At 33.1% G+C, this 17592-nt stretch overlaps 1 protein-coding gene across 1 annotated transcript in view; it reads right to left on the reverse strand.

Annotated features, from left to right (window-relative positions):
- Positions 1 to 17592, reverse strand: part of LOC134261693 (uncharacterized) — a 99629-nt gene that overhangs the window by 18912 nt on the left and 63125 nt on the right. Inside the window, exons 4-8 of the mRNA XM_062744104.1 lie at positions 16562 to 16582; positions 11612 to 11779; positions 10251 to 10727; positions 9892 to 10140; positions 7074 to 7328 (exon numbers count right to left, since the gene is read on the reverse strand). Coding sequence (XP_062600088.1) covers positions 7074 to 7328; positions 9892 to 10140; positions 10251 to 10727; positions 11612 to 11779; positions 16562 to 16582 — 1170 coding nt within the window. The remainder of the gene's footprint in view (positions 1 to 7073; positions 7329 to 9891; positions 10141 to 10250; positions 10728 to 11611; positions 11780 to 16561; positions 16583 to 17592) is intronic.

Genomic DNA, 17592 nt, shown 5'->3' on the forward strand with positions numbered 1-17592 from the left:
GTGAGAAGTGAGTGTCTTGTCAGCAGTATATGTAATATTTCAGTGTTTTTAAATAATGAAAAAACATCTCTACGTTTTGCGACATCACCCAGCCCTTGACAGTTGATTGATAATATTTTAACTTCCATCAAAATAATGTACCGACATAGGCATTTGACAACAACTGGAATTCAGACTGAAAATTAAATGTTTGGTATTTATCTCTTTGTTGAAAACATGCCATACGTGAAAAGAAAGAAGAGGAAAGTAAGAGAAAGAAAACATGAAAAGAAAAATAAAACATATTTTGCGTTACAGTAATGTCTGTAGAGAATTGTTCTGGCAATAATTAATACCATTATCCACATGTATGGAATGTCCGTAAGATACCACAGGCACCTGAAGTGTGGATAATACTCCCCCCCTTTTTTTAAATGAAAAAAAAAATTTAGAGTGTATAATCCCTCGAAAATATAAAATTTCCCCGTCAAACACATCTGTATGTCGTTACATGTATATGCAAGCAGATTGTACATCTTCTCACGTTTAAAGCCGCTTGGTCCGATTCTAATCGATAAAAATATATATTCGTTTTTCTTCTTGAAAATTAATTGTCCATAAATTGTTTCAACTTTCATCTAATTATATATCCCCAAAGTCTTTTTCTTTTAAAAGATATCAAAATTCAAAAGTTAAAAAAAGAATTTGTTAGGTCACACAAGAAATAATCCGATGTTTATATCGCGTGAAATCACCTTTGAAAAATCAGATTTATGGCTTACATTTATGTCTCATGAAGAACAAACCCGAGCATTTTTTCACAACAAAGTACATGTATACCTATTTTAGCTCCTTCAAAAAAATCTTTAGAAATATCTGATTTCACTTTATTCTTTAAATATGCATATTAATATAAAAATTGCTATGGATTGTATTCAATTAATTATTTCTTAATTTTTATTAAAAGGAGTATTATTACTAAGGCTTTTACTAATGCAAAAAAGTGCTCGAGTTTGAATTATGTTCATTATTAGATATAACCAATAAATTTATTTTTTTTCAAAAAATGACTTCACAACAGATCTTAACTTCCGTCAGGAACTACTGTTTGTCAATAAGGTTTTTCGTCTATGTTTTCCATGTAAAGATTGTTGTAATAAACTATTAAATCAATCTTATAATTTATTAAGGTCTTCCGTTTCCAACGGAAGACCTTCTACTGATTCTGTTGGTAAAGATTATTATTCTTTTTTTTTCTTCTACTTCCTAGACGCCAACTTTGAAGCCTTATATCTCGCTTATTTCTCAATTGATTTCGCTCAAATTTTCAGAGATACTAGAAGTTACTAAACTCTATCAAAATAATATCAAAATTTTCAAAAAGTCACCTCCGGTTTTGAGTTATTTCCCTTGAAACGAAAATTTATAGGCTTTCGTTTCCAGACAAAGGCTCAGAGACGGCTAAAGCTGGAGCAGAAATTCTACTGATTTTAGATAATAGAAGGATTGAAGTTGTGCACATCGGTTTTTGTTTTTCGATTTCTCTATTCAAAATGGCGCTATATAGGAATCAAAATTTAGAACGCTTAAAAAAGCCAAAAATTACTCATATTTTGCTTTTTATCTTCTAAACTAAAAATATTTTGTTAAAACATATAGAACAAAATTTGTGCAGAATTACAAGATCTGATATCTCGAAAAAAGGGCTGCCCCCTAAATTAAGGGATCTACAGGGGCCAAAAGTTTTTTTTCCAGATATCTCAAAAAGTATTGAGAATTTGTAATACATCAAAGAAGCAAAATTGTTCAAAATGTCAAGCTAAATCTATTGCAGTCATCAAAATACGTCCGGCGACGTCACTTCCGGTCATACCAGAAGTTGTCAGAAAATGCATATTTTAGCCGTTTTTGACAAGTTTTTGGGCAACATACGTCTGGGAGCCTAAAAATTAACTTTTCGTGCGTCGTCGTCACTTCCTGTCAAACCGGAAGTAGCCCAAAATAGCTAATTTTTAAAGGTTTTGATGCAAAATTGAAATTTTAAAATGACTGGAGAGGACTTAGCTCATTGATTTCCTTTGCTGACGTCAGTTCCGGTCAAAACAGGAAGGAAGACCTACTCGTTGCTTTGCAACGAGCTTTGCTCTAGTTTATATATATTATCTATGTAATGACATACTTTTATTGTGTAAGATAATATGTGCCTGTTTCGGATTAAGCGGCTTTAAAGAATGGTCCTATTCGGTATAATAAAAATACACAACACAAGATGAAATGCTCCCATTAAGCTTGACTTAATGGTAGCTTATAGGTGCTTAATGGTAGCTTAAAGGCCGCCTTTAAACCACCATTAAGCCACCATTAAGCACCTTTAAGCCACCAGTGAGCTTCCATTAAGTAACCATTAAGCCACCATTAAGCCAAATTTCTAACTTAATGGTAGCTTAATGGTGGCTTAATGGTTACTTAATGGTGGCTTACAGGTCCTTAATGGTTACTTTTAGACCACCATTAAGTCACCATTAAGCCACCATTAAGGTAGACTTACAGGTGCTTAATGTCCAAACTCCATTAAGCTACCATTAAGCTACCATTAAGCCACCATTAAGCCACCATTAATTCACATTACACCGTCGATAATATTGTTTTTATGGGTGAAAAATTATTTTTGGAGTGATTTGTTATCAATATTATAAATGAAGAGTTCGCAGATATCTTGATTTGGTAAAAATATTGTAAAAAGAACGAAATTCAAAATTCCAAAAAAAAAAAAAATCGCCGCTGTGGGGGCGCGATCCCATGACTTCTGTTTTCAAGGCGAACGCCATATCCATTAGGCTATCGCCGCTCTAGCATGTAGAGGAAAATATTCAATATTTAACTTTATTTTTTTTCAAATTTTTTTTGGACTAGGAAAAGTAATTAGTAGTATTTTGTTGAACGTTTCAAACAATCTTGAATTAATTCATCAATATAAAAACAATATTATTTGTGGATCTTTTTGAAAGGCTTTTATCACATTAATATATCTACATTGAGTTCGGATTTTAGATTGATGTGATGTGATGGATTTCTTCGCTGTGTTATTCGAAAAATTTATACATGTAAGCATTTAAATCATGATTGAAAATAAATTCATTACAGATAAAACGCAAAAATCTATCATCGAAAAAGAAAGACGAAAAACAGATTTTCCTGTTTTTTTTAAACATATATACATGTACTGCGGTTATAAACGGTTTCTGTGTCAACAATTTAGTGTCAATCCTCGCGTAATCTTGAGTTACCTGGTTAATTACGTTTACAAAAACTTTTTTTAGAATATCATATTCAGTTTCAATTCTTTCTGTATCATAATGGGTATCAAAATAATTGACTTTTTACGATGAATCATAATTTTTAATTTGTTAATTGCTTGCGTTAAATTTAAATTTTGTAAAAATAATTGATCATCAAAATATAGTTCTAAGTGTACGTTGTGTGTGTATAGTTCCCTGTTAGTTAACCGGGGACGGGGGACACCTAATTAAGGTCTATTGTCTGACCAGTCGGTGTACTGTACACTGATAATCTGTTAATCTTATCCGTTTCTCAATGTGTATAAATCTCGTCGGATGTCATGTTTAGTCTGATCGGCTGTTCTTCTGAAATTTGATTTTGAAGTAACAATCATCCAAGACCGACTTGATTTTGACAGATACTTATAATTACCGCTGCATTTAAAAAAAAAGAAATAAAAGACCATCTAGATTTTGACAGATACTTAGCATGCTTACCGTTGTATCTAAAAAAAAAAATTAAAAAAATAACGTATTAATTAAAATTATTCATGATGTAAAAGCAGTGACCTATATAGGTCCCAGGTAAAAGTCAATCTTTGAAAACTAAACATTTGTATACCAGTACACCCCCCCCCCCCAAAAAAAAAAAAAAAAAACAGCGAGATTATCTGACTTAAAGTTATATTCCCGTGAATTCTGTAGTGGAATGTTTCTTTGTTTCTTCAATCTTTGAAAACTAAATATTTGTATACCAGTACCCCCCCCCCCCCAAAAAAAAAAACAGCGAGATTATCTGACTTAAAGTTATATTCCCGTGAATTCTGTAGTGGAATGTTTCTTTTAACATATGAAATATATACACCATTTTTACAAAAAAAGTAATGTATTTTGTGTTCATGGATAAAGATAATTTAAGAACAAATGGATTTTGGGTATTGAAAATTTTAGATATTGCACAAGGACTTGCTCCCGGTGTGTAATAATTGTTTATTTTTAAAAATCATATATACACTAAAAATAAAAACACCGCATGTAATAATGATTTATTATTTTTGTTTTAAATAATATATGGCACTGATAAAGGATGTTTTATTTCATTATCACTGTAGATGATTTAAAAAAATAATAATAATTAGACACTGGAAGCAAGCCCCCGTGGCTGTTAGCTAACGTTGTTCTCAGTGTTTTCAAGTTTATGCATGTTGTCAAAAAACTCGTAGAAATTACGATCGAGAAAAAATTATGAGTCAGTATAAATTTTGCGTAAATGATTTTAAAACAACTAAAAAATAGTTCAAAGATTCTATATAAGATGCTTAAAAGTTAAATGAGATTTGACCATTAAGTCACCATTAAGCTCAGCTTAATGGTGGCTTAATGGTAGCTTAATGAAGTTTGGACATTAAGCACCTGTAAGTTGCAGCTTAATGGTGACTTAATGGTGGCTTAAAGGAATTAACTTCTTTAAGCCACCATTAAGTCACCATTAAGCTACCATTAAGCGATTGCTTAAAGGTGGTCTTTCGTCTTGTGCAAGGTAAGAATCAAAAGTTGTAAACAAACGGGGGTTCCCCGCTTCGAGACAGATTTCCAAGGTAATAACAGTGTTCAGGCGCCTGTGTAAGGTACATGGGTATAGGAATGAGAGCACCAAATCCCCGGATGAAACATGGCTTTGTTTGTGATGGAACATTGAACAGAATATTGAATGGGTAGGCGTTACGCCATTGGCTGAAATCAGGTATCTAATATTGTTTTCATTTTAAAGTAAAATTAATGACCTTTGAAATAAATGATAGGATGAGGAAATATTACAGAAACTACAGAATTACCAGGGAAGATTTTAGGAGTGAGGGTTGATTTTTTATGTAGCGTGTTATTTACTGCGGATCTCTATAAGTTGAAAACAACTGCATTTTTGACCTATCAACGCCATGGGACCATATATATTTTTCAGTATTTTTTGTTAGAGCTTAGAACGAAGTTTGAAATGATGCTAAGGATTTTTCTGAAATTGTCATAGTAAATTTTCCCAGTAGTACATGTAGCTCAATTTTCCCAGTAGTAGCTCAATACCGGTTGTTTGTCTATGCTGTGTAATCTCAGAACCCGTGCGTAAGTATTACAGCGTTCACTCCTGGTCGTCTTTAGGATTTAATATTTTTTCTATGTCGTCAAAGATGTCAAACACCACCCTTTCGTTCCCCTTTTTGGCCATAAATGTGCGCGTTGTAATACCATGCAGTCTTGATCTTGGGGTTTTCGAGTAGATTGTTTATCAGTTTGCTGTTCAAGTAGGTCACATAATCACTGAGGCGAATCGAAGAATCCGTGTTTTTCTTCATGGTTTACCTATGGATCATAATCCGGGTTTTTGCTGTATTGTTTCTCATTTTCATCAGAAGCGGCCGTTGATAACCCGGTCTTCCTGGAATACGATGTAATAGCGATGATATCACTCTCCGGAACTTTCACCCCTGTGTCTCCCTGAATAATTTCTTGTGCGACCCCCAAGACATTTTCTCCTTTAATTTCTTTCACTCCATATATTTTAATGTTATTTTTTCTTGAGTACCGTTCGTTCAAGTTTGATTTGGCTAGTGCCGAATTTGTAATTTTTTTTTATTTCATTGTTTTCTGCTATCAGATTTTCTATGTCGGATATTTGCTTATCTATAGTTTCTTGTAGATATTTTATTCTTTCCTTGTACAGTTCTTCCATTTCTTTATTGTGGTAAGAAATGATTTCTTTGACGATGGTAGTACTAACAATAATGGTTTGATTTGGTTTTCTAATATTATGAGGAATACAAAATCTACATGAACCTATTTTGTGTGACGTCACAGTAAACATTTCCCGTATAAATTAGACCTTTCCCCCTTATTCAAGCCTTAACAATGCTGCGTAAATCGATCTATAAAGTTAAGCCTGTTGACGTGGGAAAATAGATTTTTAGTTCTTTAAGGAGAAAGAAACGGAAAAATATAAAAAGATGAATTATGCAAAAAATACACACCGGAAAAAGTAAGAATGGATCTTGGTGTCTGAATTGACAAAAATAATGAATGAAACAAATCCTATTATTAGTTTTATGATTTGATGACCAGATCTTCGTTTGAGATAAAGTTTAAAGATTTATTGCATTAACTGCCACTATCTCTGTACTTGAGCGCCCCCTTGAATATCCTCTTTGAAAACAAAAACCATTAAAATCATTTGGATAAATGAAACCTTCGAATTCAATTTCAAAGCTTTTGAGCGCAAAATCGTGTAAGCTAAATATAACCGCTCAATATAAAGTCGTCAAAGCTGAAATATTCTACTTTACATTCTTCATTAAATTTAGTCATTTTTAACATTAAATTTAGTCATTTTTAACGACTAAACACTATTTTGATTAGAAAGAGTCGATGAATATATCATTCTATCGGTTGTTCAGTTTCAACTTTCATAATTTGAATAATGAAAATAATGAGAGCCCTCATATTGTTTCAAAGGAAGTATCAGAATGTCAGTAACACTTACAGGGTAAGATTGTCATGTTTCCAGAATTTTCGGGCATATTCCTGTTGGTTTTCAATTAATCTATGTTTCCAACATGTTATTTCGTTTGCGTCTTTTGTTAGTGTTGGGGTTTTGAACAAGAAGAAGAGTATATAATGAAGTGCATTACAATAAAGTTTTATGGTTAACCATATACCTCTCTTGTTTATTGTTTAGAGAGAGAATTGAAGGTTATACAATTAAGAGCATAAGAAATAAGACAAAAGTATACGACCACAAATATAGATAATTATGTAAACATGTTTTACCCATCAACATTAGTTTCCCGCCATCGACTAGGAACACATTTTTGTGAACATCAAGACCAATAGTTGTGGTAGTTGTAGGCATCTCATCTCTGTCTGGATGTTTCAGTCTTTCAACCAAAGTTGTTTTACCTGCTCCTGCACAGCCAACAACTATTACTCTAGCTCGGTGAATTCGAGCTTTCCCATGCTTCAGTTCTTGAATAAATCGTTGTTTTCTTTTAACGTTCCACCCAATTACTTCTTCTGGGATTCTTACTAAAACAATAGAAGATAAAATGCTTAGAGAATATTTCATGAATTCGTGTAGGGTATAGATAGCTTTCATTTCTAAGATATATTACATTTGTGTGTAATTACATATGCAAATATTCTGTTACAGCAGGCATGTAGCATCGTTTTTGAAAGTGGGGGGGGGGGGGCAACCAGAGAATTTTTTTTTACTTACCTGAAAACAAAAGCAAAAAAAAAAAAACAAAAAAAAAACGGAGAATTAAAAGTTGCCCAAACTCGAAAATCCTATTTCGTGGGCGGGGGGTGGGGGTAGTGGCCAACTTTTTCAAAGCCAAGTTACTTTCACTCCCAGTTTTTTCGTACAATTCCTTGATATCACTATACTATGGTAAAAAGTGGGGGGGGGGGGCAACCATCCTTTCAATAAACATTTTCTATAGTAAAGGTAATGTTGGGAAAAAGGGGGGGGCAGGCCCCCCCTGCCCCCCCCACCCCCCCCCCCCCCCCGCCCCGGTTGCTACGTCCCTGTACAGAACAATAACTTGATTTGCGTTGCATCGCGTCATTTAATAGGATACATGTAGACATGGTAATCTAAGTTTTTCTGTTTTTAATAAAGCGTTTACATTAGATTTTGTTGATGAATATAGATTCACGTTTGTAAACTATAATTTACAATCCTAAACTATAGGTAAGAATTGTTAATCATAGTGAAATCGTGAAACTATATTTATCAGATCGTTAACTATATACATGTAGTTAAGAATTGTAAACTATGGTTTACAAATAGTGAAACTGTATTGATCAGATAATCTATGTTTTGCAAATGATTGTTTTCGGTGTTAAGTATAGTTTACGGTTGTAAAACATAGATAATCGCGTTAATTATGATTTACAGATGTAAAATACATGTATAGATTAACGCTTTTAACTATAGTTTACACGCGATAAACCCAGTTTATCGACTGTGAAACTATGTTTATCTTATTTATGTAAATTTGGCGTGCCATAGCTATGGTTCAAAATTACATAAAAATCTTTGTCTTTTTTAACACAAAAATAACATAATATGTCTGTCTCTACAACAGAAAAGAAAACACATTAAATTATATTTATATATATTGCGGTCATCCTACTTCATTGGAAAAAATCCATAGTACGGTCATCTTAATATTTTGTTACGGTCATCAATGTCAAAAACTTTGAGGTCGTCCTACAGCTTTATTTCTTTAAATTCAAGTAAGTTATAATAACCAATAGCAAGTTCTCATTAGCGTACATTTAATTTTTGCAAGAATTAACACAGATAACCTGGCAAATGTTTAAAATCTTGACTGAAAAATTCTAACCAGTGACCTCGACCGACATATTTTGATGACCGTAGTATATACTACGGTCAGCCGCTTTCCTACAGTGTTTGTTGCCTTTGACACAATTTGTTTTACGCCAAAAACGTATCAATCCGATCATACATAGTTTACTTAAATTTTACACAATTTGACGGTATTTTTGTTTGCAATTATATTTTTTTAACTAAATGATGTATTAATTATTATTTTGAAAAATGAGTTCGAAAGCTTCCCTAGTTCTTTTTATTCAATATTTCTTATTGGAATTGTTAAGGCGAATTATTCACAGTACGTGGATCTTGTTTTCAATATAATCTAACGCAAAAATTTTTATTGCATCGTATTGCATATTTTTCAGCTGACAATATTTGATTTGTTTTGAACTTTAAATAAGAAGATCCCTATTTACTCTAAGGAGGCTAGGGGGTAAACAAATAATTTTTTTTGATAAACCACCAGATACAGAGTAATTACTTAAATTTTGAAATATGATATCTTAAGCTGCCAACTGTCATTAGACAATAAAAAATTTCCTAAATTTTAGTTTTAAAGTTTGATCATTTTATTATATCTTTATATGGATCTCTTCTTCTAAAAGAGATCAAAATAGTCTAAAAATCGTCACAACTACCCAGCCACTTTAGCGTCTTAATCTAGAAGGTCACGTTTGATGTATTTTCCTTTCTGCATTTTCTGTATTTACTTTGATTTGTATGTTTCAAATGTATTGTTTCTTAATATAAATAATTGCAATGTCGTTGTATTTTGGTAATTCTACAATTTCGAAAAAAACGAGGTTAGTACTTTTGCGTATTAGAAGAAAATGGATTTTATTCATGATAATGTAAAGAAAATTTATGCAGATCTTCGATGAAAAAACTAAAGAAAACTATTTGCTAGTTCTTCATTAAAAGTCAATAAATGAATACTTAAGATAATTTGCAAAATTGCATCTCGTGCATTCATATTTCATTTTAAATAATTTTTTTTAATTGTTGTTTTCTCCTTTTATTTTGATATTTATTCTTTCTTTCAAAACTAAGGAATGCCTTAGATAATATAAACAGATCCACTGTCTCAGAGTCACTTGAACTTGTCATGAATAGTTAATCAGAAAAGAGATCTACGAATTTCAAAATGGCTAATACAAGAAATAAGTATTAAATTTACAACAGAAAGGTTGTGATAATGCATGCTTTCTTTATATGAAGAATTCTCGACTTCAAGTCTATACTCACATTGTTTTATGACAGCTTTATGGATGGTGCAATCTTCGATTGTTTTATGAGTAATAATATCTACACCCATCTTCTCTATGACTTTCTCATTGTACTCAGCGGGAACAATAATGCATTTTTCCCCCTCTTTCTTGGCATAACCACACGTTCGAAAATATTTCAAAATGATGTCAAACGCAGGAAGATCAGTTAGAAGTGCATAGTGAATGACACATTCATAGTCTGTACAAGTCCTTTGGTCAAATGCAACTGAAAAAAAAAACAGATCGGACATTATTGTAAACTGTTGTTAAATGTAGGAAGTTTGAAGTATAATTTATTTGTGCAGAAAAAGTTTTCTTTGAATAAGACATATTTACCAATTGACTTCCAATGCGTTTCTGCATTTCCGAATTTCTCATCAATCAAACTTTCTAAGTACATTTGTGTAACTGAGCGTGGTAATGATATGTAAGTTTCATTTGAATGTTGGCTATATCCTTCTAGTCTGAAGAATCTCAACGTGAGTGTGGTTAATCTCTGATCAAATATGTATTTCAAGACTTCGATTGGAGATCGACATCTGGTAAACAATATCCACAGTGTCTCGAGCTTTACTTCGTCAGAGCGTAATGTAAAATAGTTGGGTGATGAATCGTAGGAAGAAGAATCTTGTAAGTTTCCAGCAACTTTCCTATATTTTTCCATATCATGAAATATCTCACCTAGGAATTTTTCAACTGTACTTAACACTTTTCGATCTTTCGGCAATGAAACTGAAAAATTTCTGCTAATTAAAGCTGCGCATTTTAAGAAAAAAAAGAGTCTGGATTTTCTGTTAGGATCCTGAAGTTTCTCTGAAACAGATCAAAGCACTAAAATGACGATTTATAAATACCTGTTTACACTAGATGGAACTCTGCCATTCAGTCATTTGTATGGTCACTAAAAGTCTGCAAAGATGAAAAATGGCAGACCTCTGCCATTTATTAATCTTTCTATTATCTTTTAGGTACGCGGGTATGTTAAGGAAGCATATAAGTCATTTCTCGGGAAATTTAGACTTTTTAAATAAAATTAAGTTTGATAATTTACCACAACCGCTGATAAACGTCAACTTTATTATCTATTGCATTAAGATAAAAGAGTGTCTATCGCAAAGACGTGCACCACCACCACGCTGGCATCACGTTCGCACGAAGCCTTACCAAATATATTGAAATTTATACATTTGAACCGAGATTTTTCGTAAAACCATGCTTAACTCGGGATTCTAGCAGCACTTTCGTGGTATTTTAGAAGGCAATCTTTCAATCTGTACAAATATTAAGTTTTGAAATATCCAGCTTATTGTTATTCTGTTGCTTTATTTCTGTCACGAATGACATGATCAATTCAATTCCCAAGTTACTTTATATACACGTATGACGTCATCGGTGCTTGATTTTAATCAAAATGACAGATACAGCAAAATAAAAACATTCATTTTTGTTAATGTTCACACGTTTGTATTATTTTCTAGAGTTTAATTACATCTCTAAATACCAATGTTACGAAAACTTTGTTCTAACATTGACGTAATCTCGCCTACTATGACGTCATAATGTAGCACTGGTTTAGTCAATGTGGAATATTTTGTATGCTTCTTTATAACCCCTGCTTAATGGCAAAGTCTCATATTGTGGAAAAAAACATAAACTTATAAATTATTTTTTATAAATGTTAATCCTTATCAACATACTTCCACATGAGTTCCATGGTGTCTCTGTCTGTATTACTATACACGGTATCTCCAAGGTATTTGTAGTTGACCTCCATATTGGAAAGAAATCTGAGATTTGGGTATTCTCTGAGATAGTGTCTTCGCTGACATCTAAACTTTCTCCAACAAGCTTAAGCTTCTGTATTTCTATTAAAGAAAATAAATGTCTATACCATTATCATACAAATAAAGGATTGATAAATGTTTGTTCTCGAGGATGATCTCACATTCGTTCCCGTAAAATATATTATTCACAATCATGGTTGTATAGGAAGCCTGGAGAGCCGGGTCAACTGGTTGCAGCTTTGGCCTCATTGGCCTTGATAAACCTGTAGAAGCTCTTTGTAAAACCAATTGGCCCCATATACATGTATACTTGTACGAACTGTGTAACACTGGAAAAACCTCTCATCACTTAACTCCTGTTATTTTATTTTGTTAGATCACACAGCACAGCATCGCTCCATACTTTAATGCTCATTATTTAGTCTTGTTTTTAACCCCAGAGAAAATTTCTAATAAGTGTGTTTGAAGAAACCCTACCTCATTTGAAACGAACTTAACAAAAAGCTATCATTGCTTCTCTCTTTGTTGACCTGAGTCAACAGACTCCAACCAATACAGTTTGAGTACTGGAATGTTTTAAACGCTGATTGTACATATGCAACAAAAGTATAAATAAAACAAGTATCGTCCTCACACTTTTTATTTGTCATCCAACCGCCATCATGGCTTGACCTATCTCAGCCAAAAGAACATTAATAAAAGCGTTCTGAGGTTAAAAGCTTCAAAAGCGAAATTCCAGGTAGCAAGTCCATTTTAAATCCAATTGATGTTTAAAGCGCCATAAAATTTGTTTCCCTTGAGGAAATTATCCGGGGTGTATAACCCATTATTAAACAGACACATCAAATTTGAACGCCATGGTTATCGCCTAGATTAAAACAGCATTGCAAATAATTTGACTTGTGACAAAGAATGGAGTAAAAAGCTATCTTATAGCATGAGGGAGATGGATTTATGTACATGTACATGTATACAAGGGGGTATTCATACAAGAGTCATCATTCGTCACTTATTCAAGTGGACACCCCTAAAAGTTAAACAACGTGCTTGTCGTTTAAAAAAAATATTGTATTGCGAATCGAAAATGAAAAACAAAGAATGAATATTTCCAGGTCGAATGGTCCAAAGAAAAGAAGTTGCTCAATAGATCAGAAATGAAAGAAAAGCTCAAAAGAAAAATAAGAGGCTTTTGGGCCAGATCGTTCACCTGAGTACTGTGGCTAGGAACAAGCAAAAATCAATTCAGTAAATGCATAAGTTGTCCTGACCCTAAAAGGGGGTATGATTTTAGCAATTTAAATCTACGTTAACTTGAAATTACACTAACTAAGGATGATTACATTTTTATTACTATAACTGATTTTTCCATATAAGTTTGAACTTTGGTCCCCCTATCCCCCCTCCCCTTAGGGTCATTAATAAATCTGCATATACACAATAAAAACTTAACTAATCATGACTTTGCTGTTCTAGAGCATGATGAGAAGATCTTTCCTATATAAAACTTTGATCACCCTTTGTAGCCCTGCCCTAACCCTAGTGGTCATGCATTGAATAAATTTGAATCTACTCTACTTGAGGATACTTCCATATAAATACTACTAACCATGACTTTGCTGTTCTCATGAAGATGATTTTTATTGATGTCTTCCTATATATTCCTATGTAAAACGTTGATCCCCCATTGTGGTCCAACCTTACCCACGGAGGGGGTCATGATTTGTGCAATCTTGAATCTACATTTCCAGAATATAAATATGACCAATCATGACTTTTATGTTTCTCATCAGAAGATTTCAAAAGATTTTGCCTATATACACCTATGTAAAAATTTGACTGTCCGTTGTGTCCTAAACCCTTTTCCCAGGGGTCATGAATAGAACAGTCTTGTATCGACTCTACGTGAGGATACTTTTATATTAATGTGACTTATCATGGCTTTGCTTTTCTAGAGAAAAGATCTTTCAAGATTTTTCCTATATATTCCTCTGTAAAACTTTGATGGTCGATGATGGCCGCGCCCTACCCATGGGGTCATGATTTGAACAAAATTGAATATAATATACCTAAGGATGTTTTACATAAGCTTCATCTCTCCTGGCCCAAAGGGTTTTTGAGAAGATGTTAAAACATTTTTTTCCTATAGATTCATATGTAAAACTTTGATCGTCAATTGTGGTCAACTGTGATTCCCCCTACCGCGAAGGTCATCATTGAAAAAGCTTGAATCAAAACTGCTTGAGGATGTTTCCACATAAGTATCATCTTTCCTGTCCAAGCGATTTTTGAGAAGATTGAGACCTTGTCGGTGTCTTAGAAGAGTGTCATGTGACCTTTACTATTCATCTCCATTAAATACGAGAATTTGATAATATTGTTCTAAAGATTGTATCCTGATGATTTGTGAGACCGCGTACAATCTAATAAAAATAATTATTTTCTCCACATTTGGCTAAGAAAAAATATATCTCATACGAAACACATCTCAGAGAGACTGGTCCAACGTAAAATTGATTCAGAAACTACTAGCTTATCAGTGCAACTGAAAGAAAGCATATTTCCGGTCTATAACGAAACATTTCATCTTTTGAGTATGAATTAAAAACAATCAATTTGTAAAAATCGAAATGGAATTCTAGCAAAGTCAATTGTATCAAGGAGTTGCGATGTGCATACTGTAAATTTCTTTATATTCGCGATAGATAATGACCCGGGAGAGTGTACTCAATACAAGAGGCCCACGTGCCTTATAGGTTACCTTAGGATCATGTAAAAACTTTTGACAATTGAATTTATTTCTTGTTTTAAACCAGAGTTCATGAAATTCATTATTTAGAAAGAGGCAGTATTGCTTATCATAATTATACATTTAGCATGCTTACTCTACTTACTTAATACCCAGAAGTAGATCAGAGTAACAAAGAGAAAATACGCTTCAACTTTATAACCAGTTTTGCACCTCATCCCAAAGTAACCACTAACCCTGGTGCCATTTGTTTCAAAATTTTGTAACATTTAATCATAAATTTCATTTTATCATAAATGGTTGATTAATACCAAAAAGAAGATTTCAAAGCATTAATTTATTTTCAGACTAAGTACCCCCCCCCCCTACCCCTGACCCATGGGGCATAAAATTCATCGTATTGCTAATTGCACCTTTTTTCATCATAAATATATAAAAACTTAGATAATTGGCATAATTTAATATCCTGTAGCAAAGGGAAATATTTTCAAAGAATTAATGCATTTTCACTATATAATCAAAAGAGCACTTCCCCCCTAAAGGATATGGCAGAACCCCTGATACAGGGGACATTAAAAACCACAAATTTGGTTGAGGTGCAATTTTTGCTCATCATAACTATGTACTTTATTTAATTGATACCCAGAAGCAGAGAAGAAGATTTTTAAATAATAAATGCATTTTCACAATATAACCAATAGAGCCCCGCCTTAAAACCAGAACCCCTGACCCTGGGGCAATAGAATTCAAAATTTTGAAAGAGGCACTCTTGGTCATCATAACAATGTACTTAGTTAGTTTATTTGATTCCGAGGAGCAGAGAAGAAGACTTTCAAAGAATTAATGCATTTTTCCAATATAATCAAAAGAGCCCTGCCCAAACACCAGAACCCCTGACCCTGGGGCAATAACATTCAGAATTTGAAAAAGAGGCACTCTTGCTCATCATACCAATGTACTTAGTTAGTTTATTCAATACACAGGAACAGAGAATAAGATTTTCAAAGAATAAATGCATTTTTACTATACAATTGATAGAGCCCAATCTGACACTAGAACCCCTGCCCCTGGGGCCAGGAAATTCACGATTTTGAAAGAGACACTCTTGCTAATCATAACAATGTACGTTGTTAGTTTATTCAATACCCAGGAGCATAAAAATAATTTCAAAGAATCAATGCATTTTCACTATATAATCAATAGAGCCCCGCCTTAACACCGGAATCCCTGCCACTGGGACAATAAAATTCACAAATCTGAAAGAGGTACTCTTGCTTATCATAACTTTGTACTTCATTTGTTTGTTTGATACCCATGAGTAGAGAAGAAGATTTTCAAAGAATTTATGCATTTTCACTATATAATTAATAGAGCCCCGCCCTAACACCAGAACCCCTGACCCTGGGGCCATAAAATTCACAAATCTGAAAGAGGCACTCTTCCTCATCATAACTATGTACTTAGTTTGTTTATTTGATACCAAGGAGCAGAGAGGAATATTTTCAAAGACATTATGCATTTTCACTATATAATCAATTGACCCCACCCTAGCACTAGAACACTTGACCCTGGGCCACGAATTTCACAAATTTGGTAGAGGACTCAATGCTTGATACATTGATGACAACAGTTTGACTGCTTGATGTCCAGGAGTAAAGAAGAAGATTTTTAAAGATTTCATTAATTTTAGTGGTTTTGGCCCCACACATAAGGCTCCAGGGGGGCAGGGACCATGGAATTCACAGTTTTTGTTCCCCTTCACTCCAAGATGCTGTATGCCAAATTTGGTTGAAATTGGTTCAGTGGTTTTAGAACAGAAGCTGAAAATGTTCAAATGTTAACACACGACGCACGACGACGGACGAAAACGGATAGCAATAGCTAAAAATAGCATTCGCATGTATATAAATAATATTGCATTAGATAATATAACAGAGGAACAACAATTCATGAAAATATCTTGATAATAGAGTGACATTGTCTAGTTCGCGAAAACAAGGTTTTGCAAAAATACAGTGATCTTCAGTATATATGGTATACCACGGTTGTCCCAAAAGTCGTAGGCTTTAACATGCAACCAATGCTAACTAAATTTTGAATAGGCATAATATACTCACTTTTTTCTAGAATTGTAGATTCTTAAATATAATAATAATAATAATAATAATAATAATAATAATAATAATAATAATAATAATGCTTTATTTGAAGAAGGTAACCTGATTAGTGCAACCACTATTCTTCCCCTGGGCCTTCTGACAAATTACAATATAAAGATACATAGTTATACACATACAGACATATTATAAATATATACATAAATATACAAATACAAATAAACATGAATCACAAATTAATCTTACATTGTTTTACACATTGTTTTACTTGTCTCTTGAAAGTATTAAGAGTTGGTGACATTTTTATGTGCACTGGTAAAGCATTCCATAAAATGGCACCAGAGTACTGGAAGGAATGAATTTTCAAAAAGTTAACATTTACGAATTGGCACAAAAAAATCTACATTGGATTCAGATCGAAGAGTAGATTGGTAATTAATTTTTCATGTAAATAAGTAGGACAATAATTAAAGAGGGATATATATAACAATACATATTTATTTACAGTAAGCTGTTCAAACAAACAGTAAGCCAATCAAGTTCATCAAAAAGGGGTCGTGAGGGTGCATCGGGGGGGGGGGGGGGCATTTAAAATATACCTTGCAGCACGTTTTTGAAGTTTATGAACTCTGTCAAGATTTGATCTGGATGTTTTTCCTCAAACTGTTAGGCAGTAATCAATTTTAGGCATGATGTATGCGTTATAAAAAAACTTGCGTGTTTGAAGGGGAAGATATTTTTTAATTCTACGGAGTGCAGATATTTTACGTGACAGAGTTTTATACACATGGTCGATATGTACATTGTATTGTAAAGAATTATCTAAATATACCCCAAGAATTTTTTCATATGTTACATTGTCTGATTTCTTCTTCGAAACGTATAAAGGAAAATCATGGTCTAAGAATTTTGATATCTTCTGATGTGTCCCTATTAACATGCATTTAGTTTTTGAGGCATTAAGGACATTGGCAACGTTTCTGGATTTTGTATAGAATTTTTCAAGAACTTTTGTACAGGTTAAATGGTAT

The sequence above is a fragment of the Saccostrea cucullata genome, unplaced genomic scaffold (genome assembly GCF_032062105.1).
Source record: "Saccostrea cucullata isolate Sc308-1 unplaced genomic scaffold, CSIRO_AGI_Scuc_v1 ctg1775, whole genome shotgun sequence".
Lineage (NCBI taxonomy): Eukaryota > Metazoa > Mollusca > Bivalvia > Ostreida > Ostreidae > Saccostrea > Saccostrea cuccullata.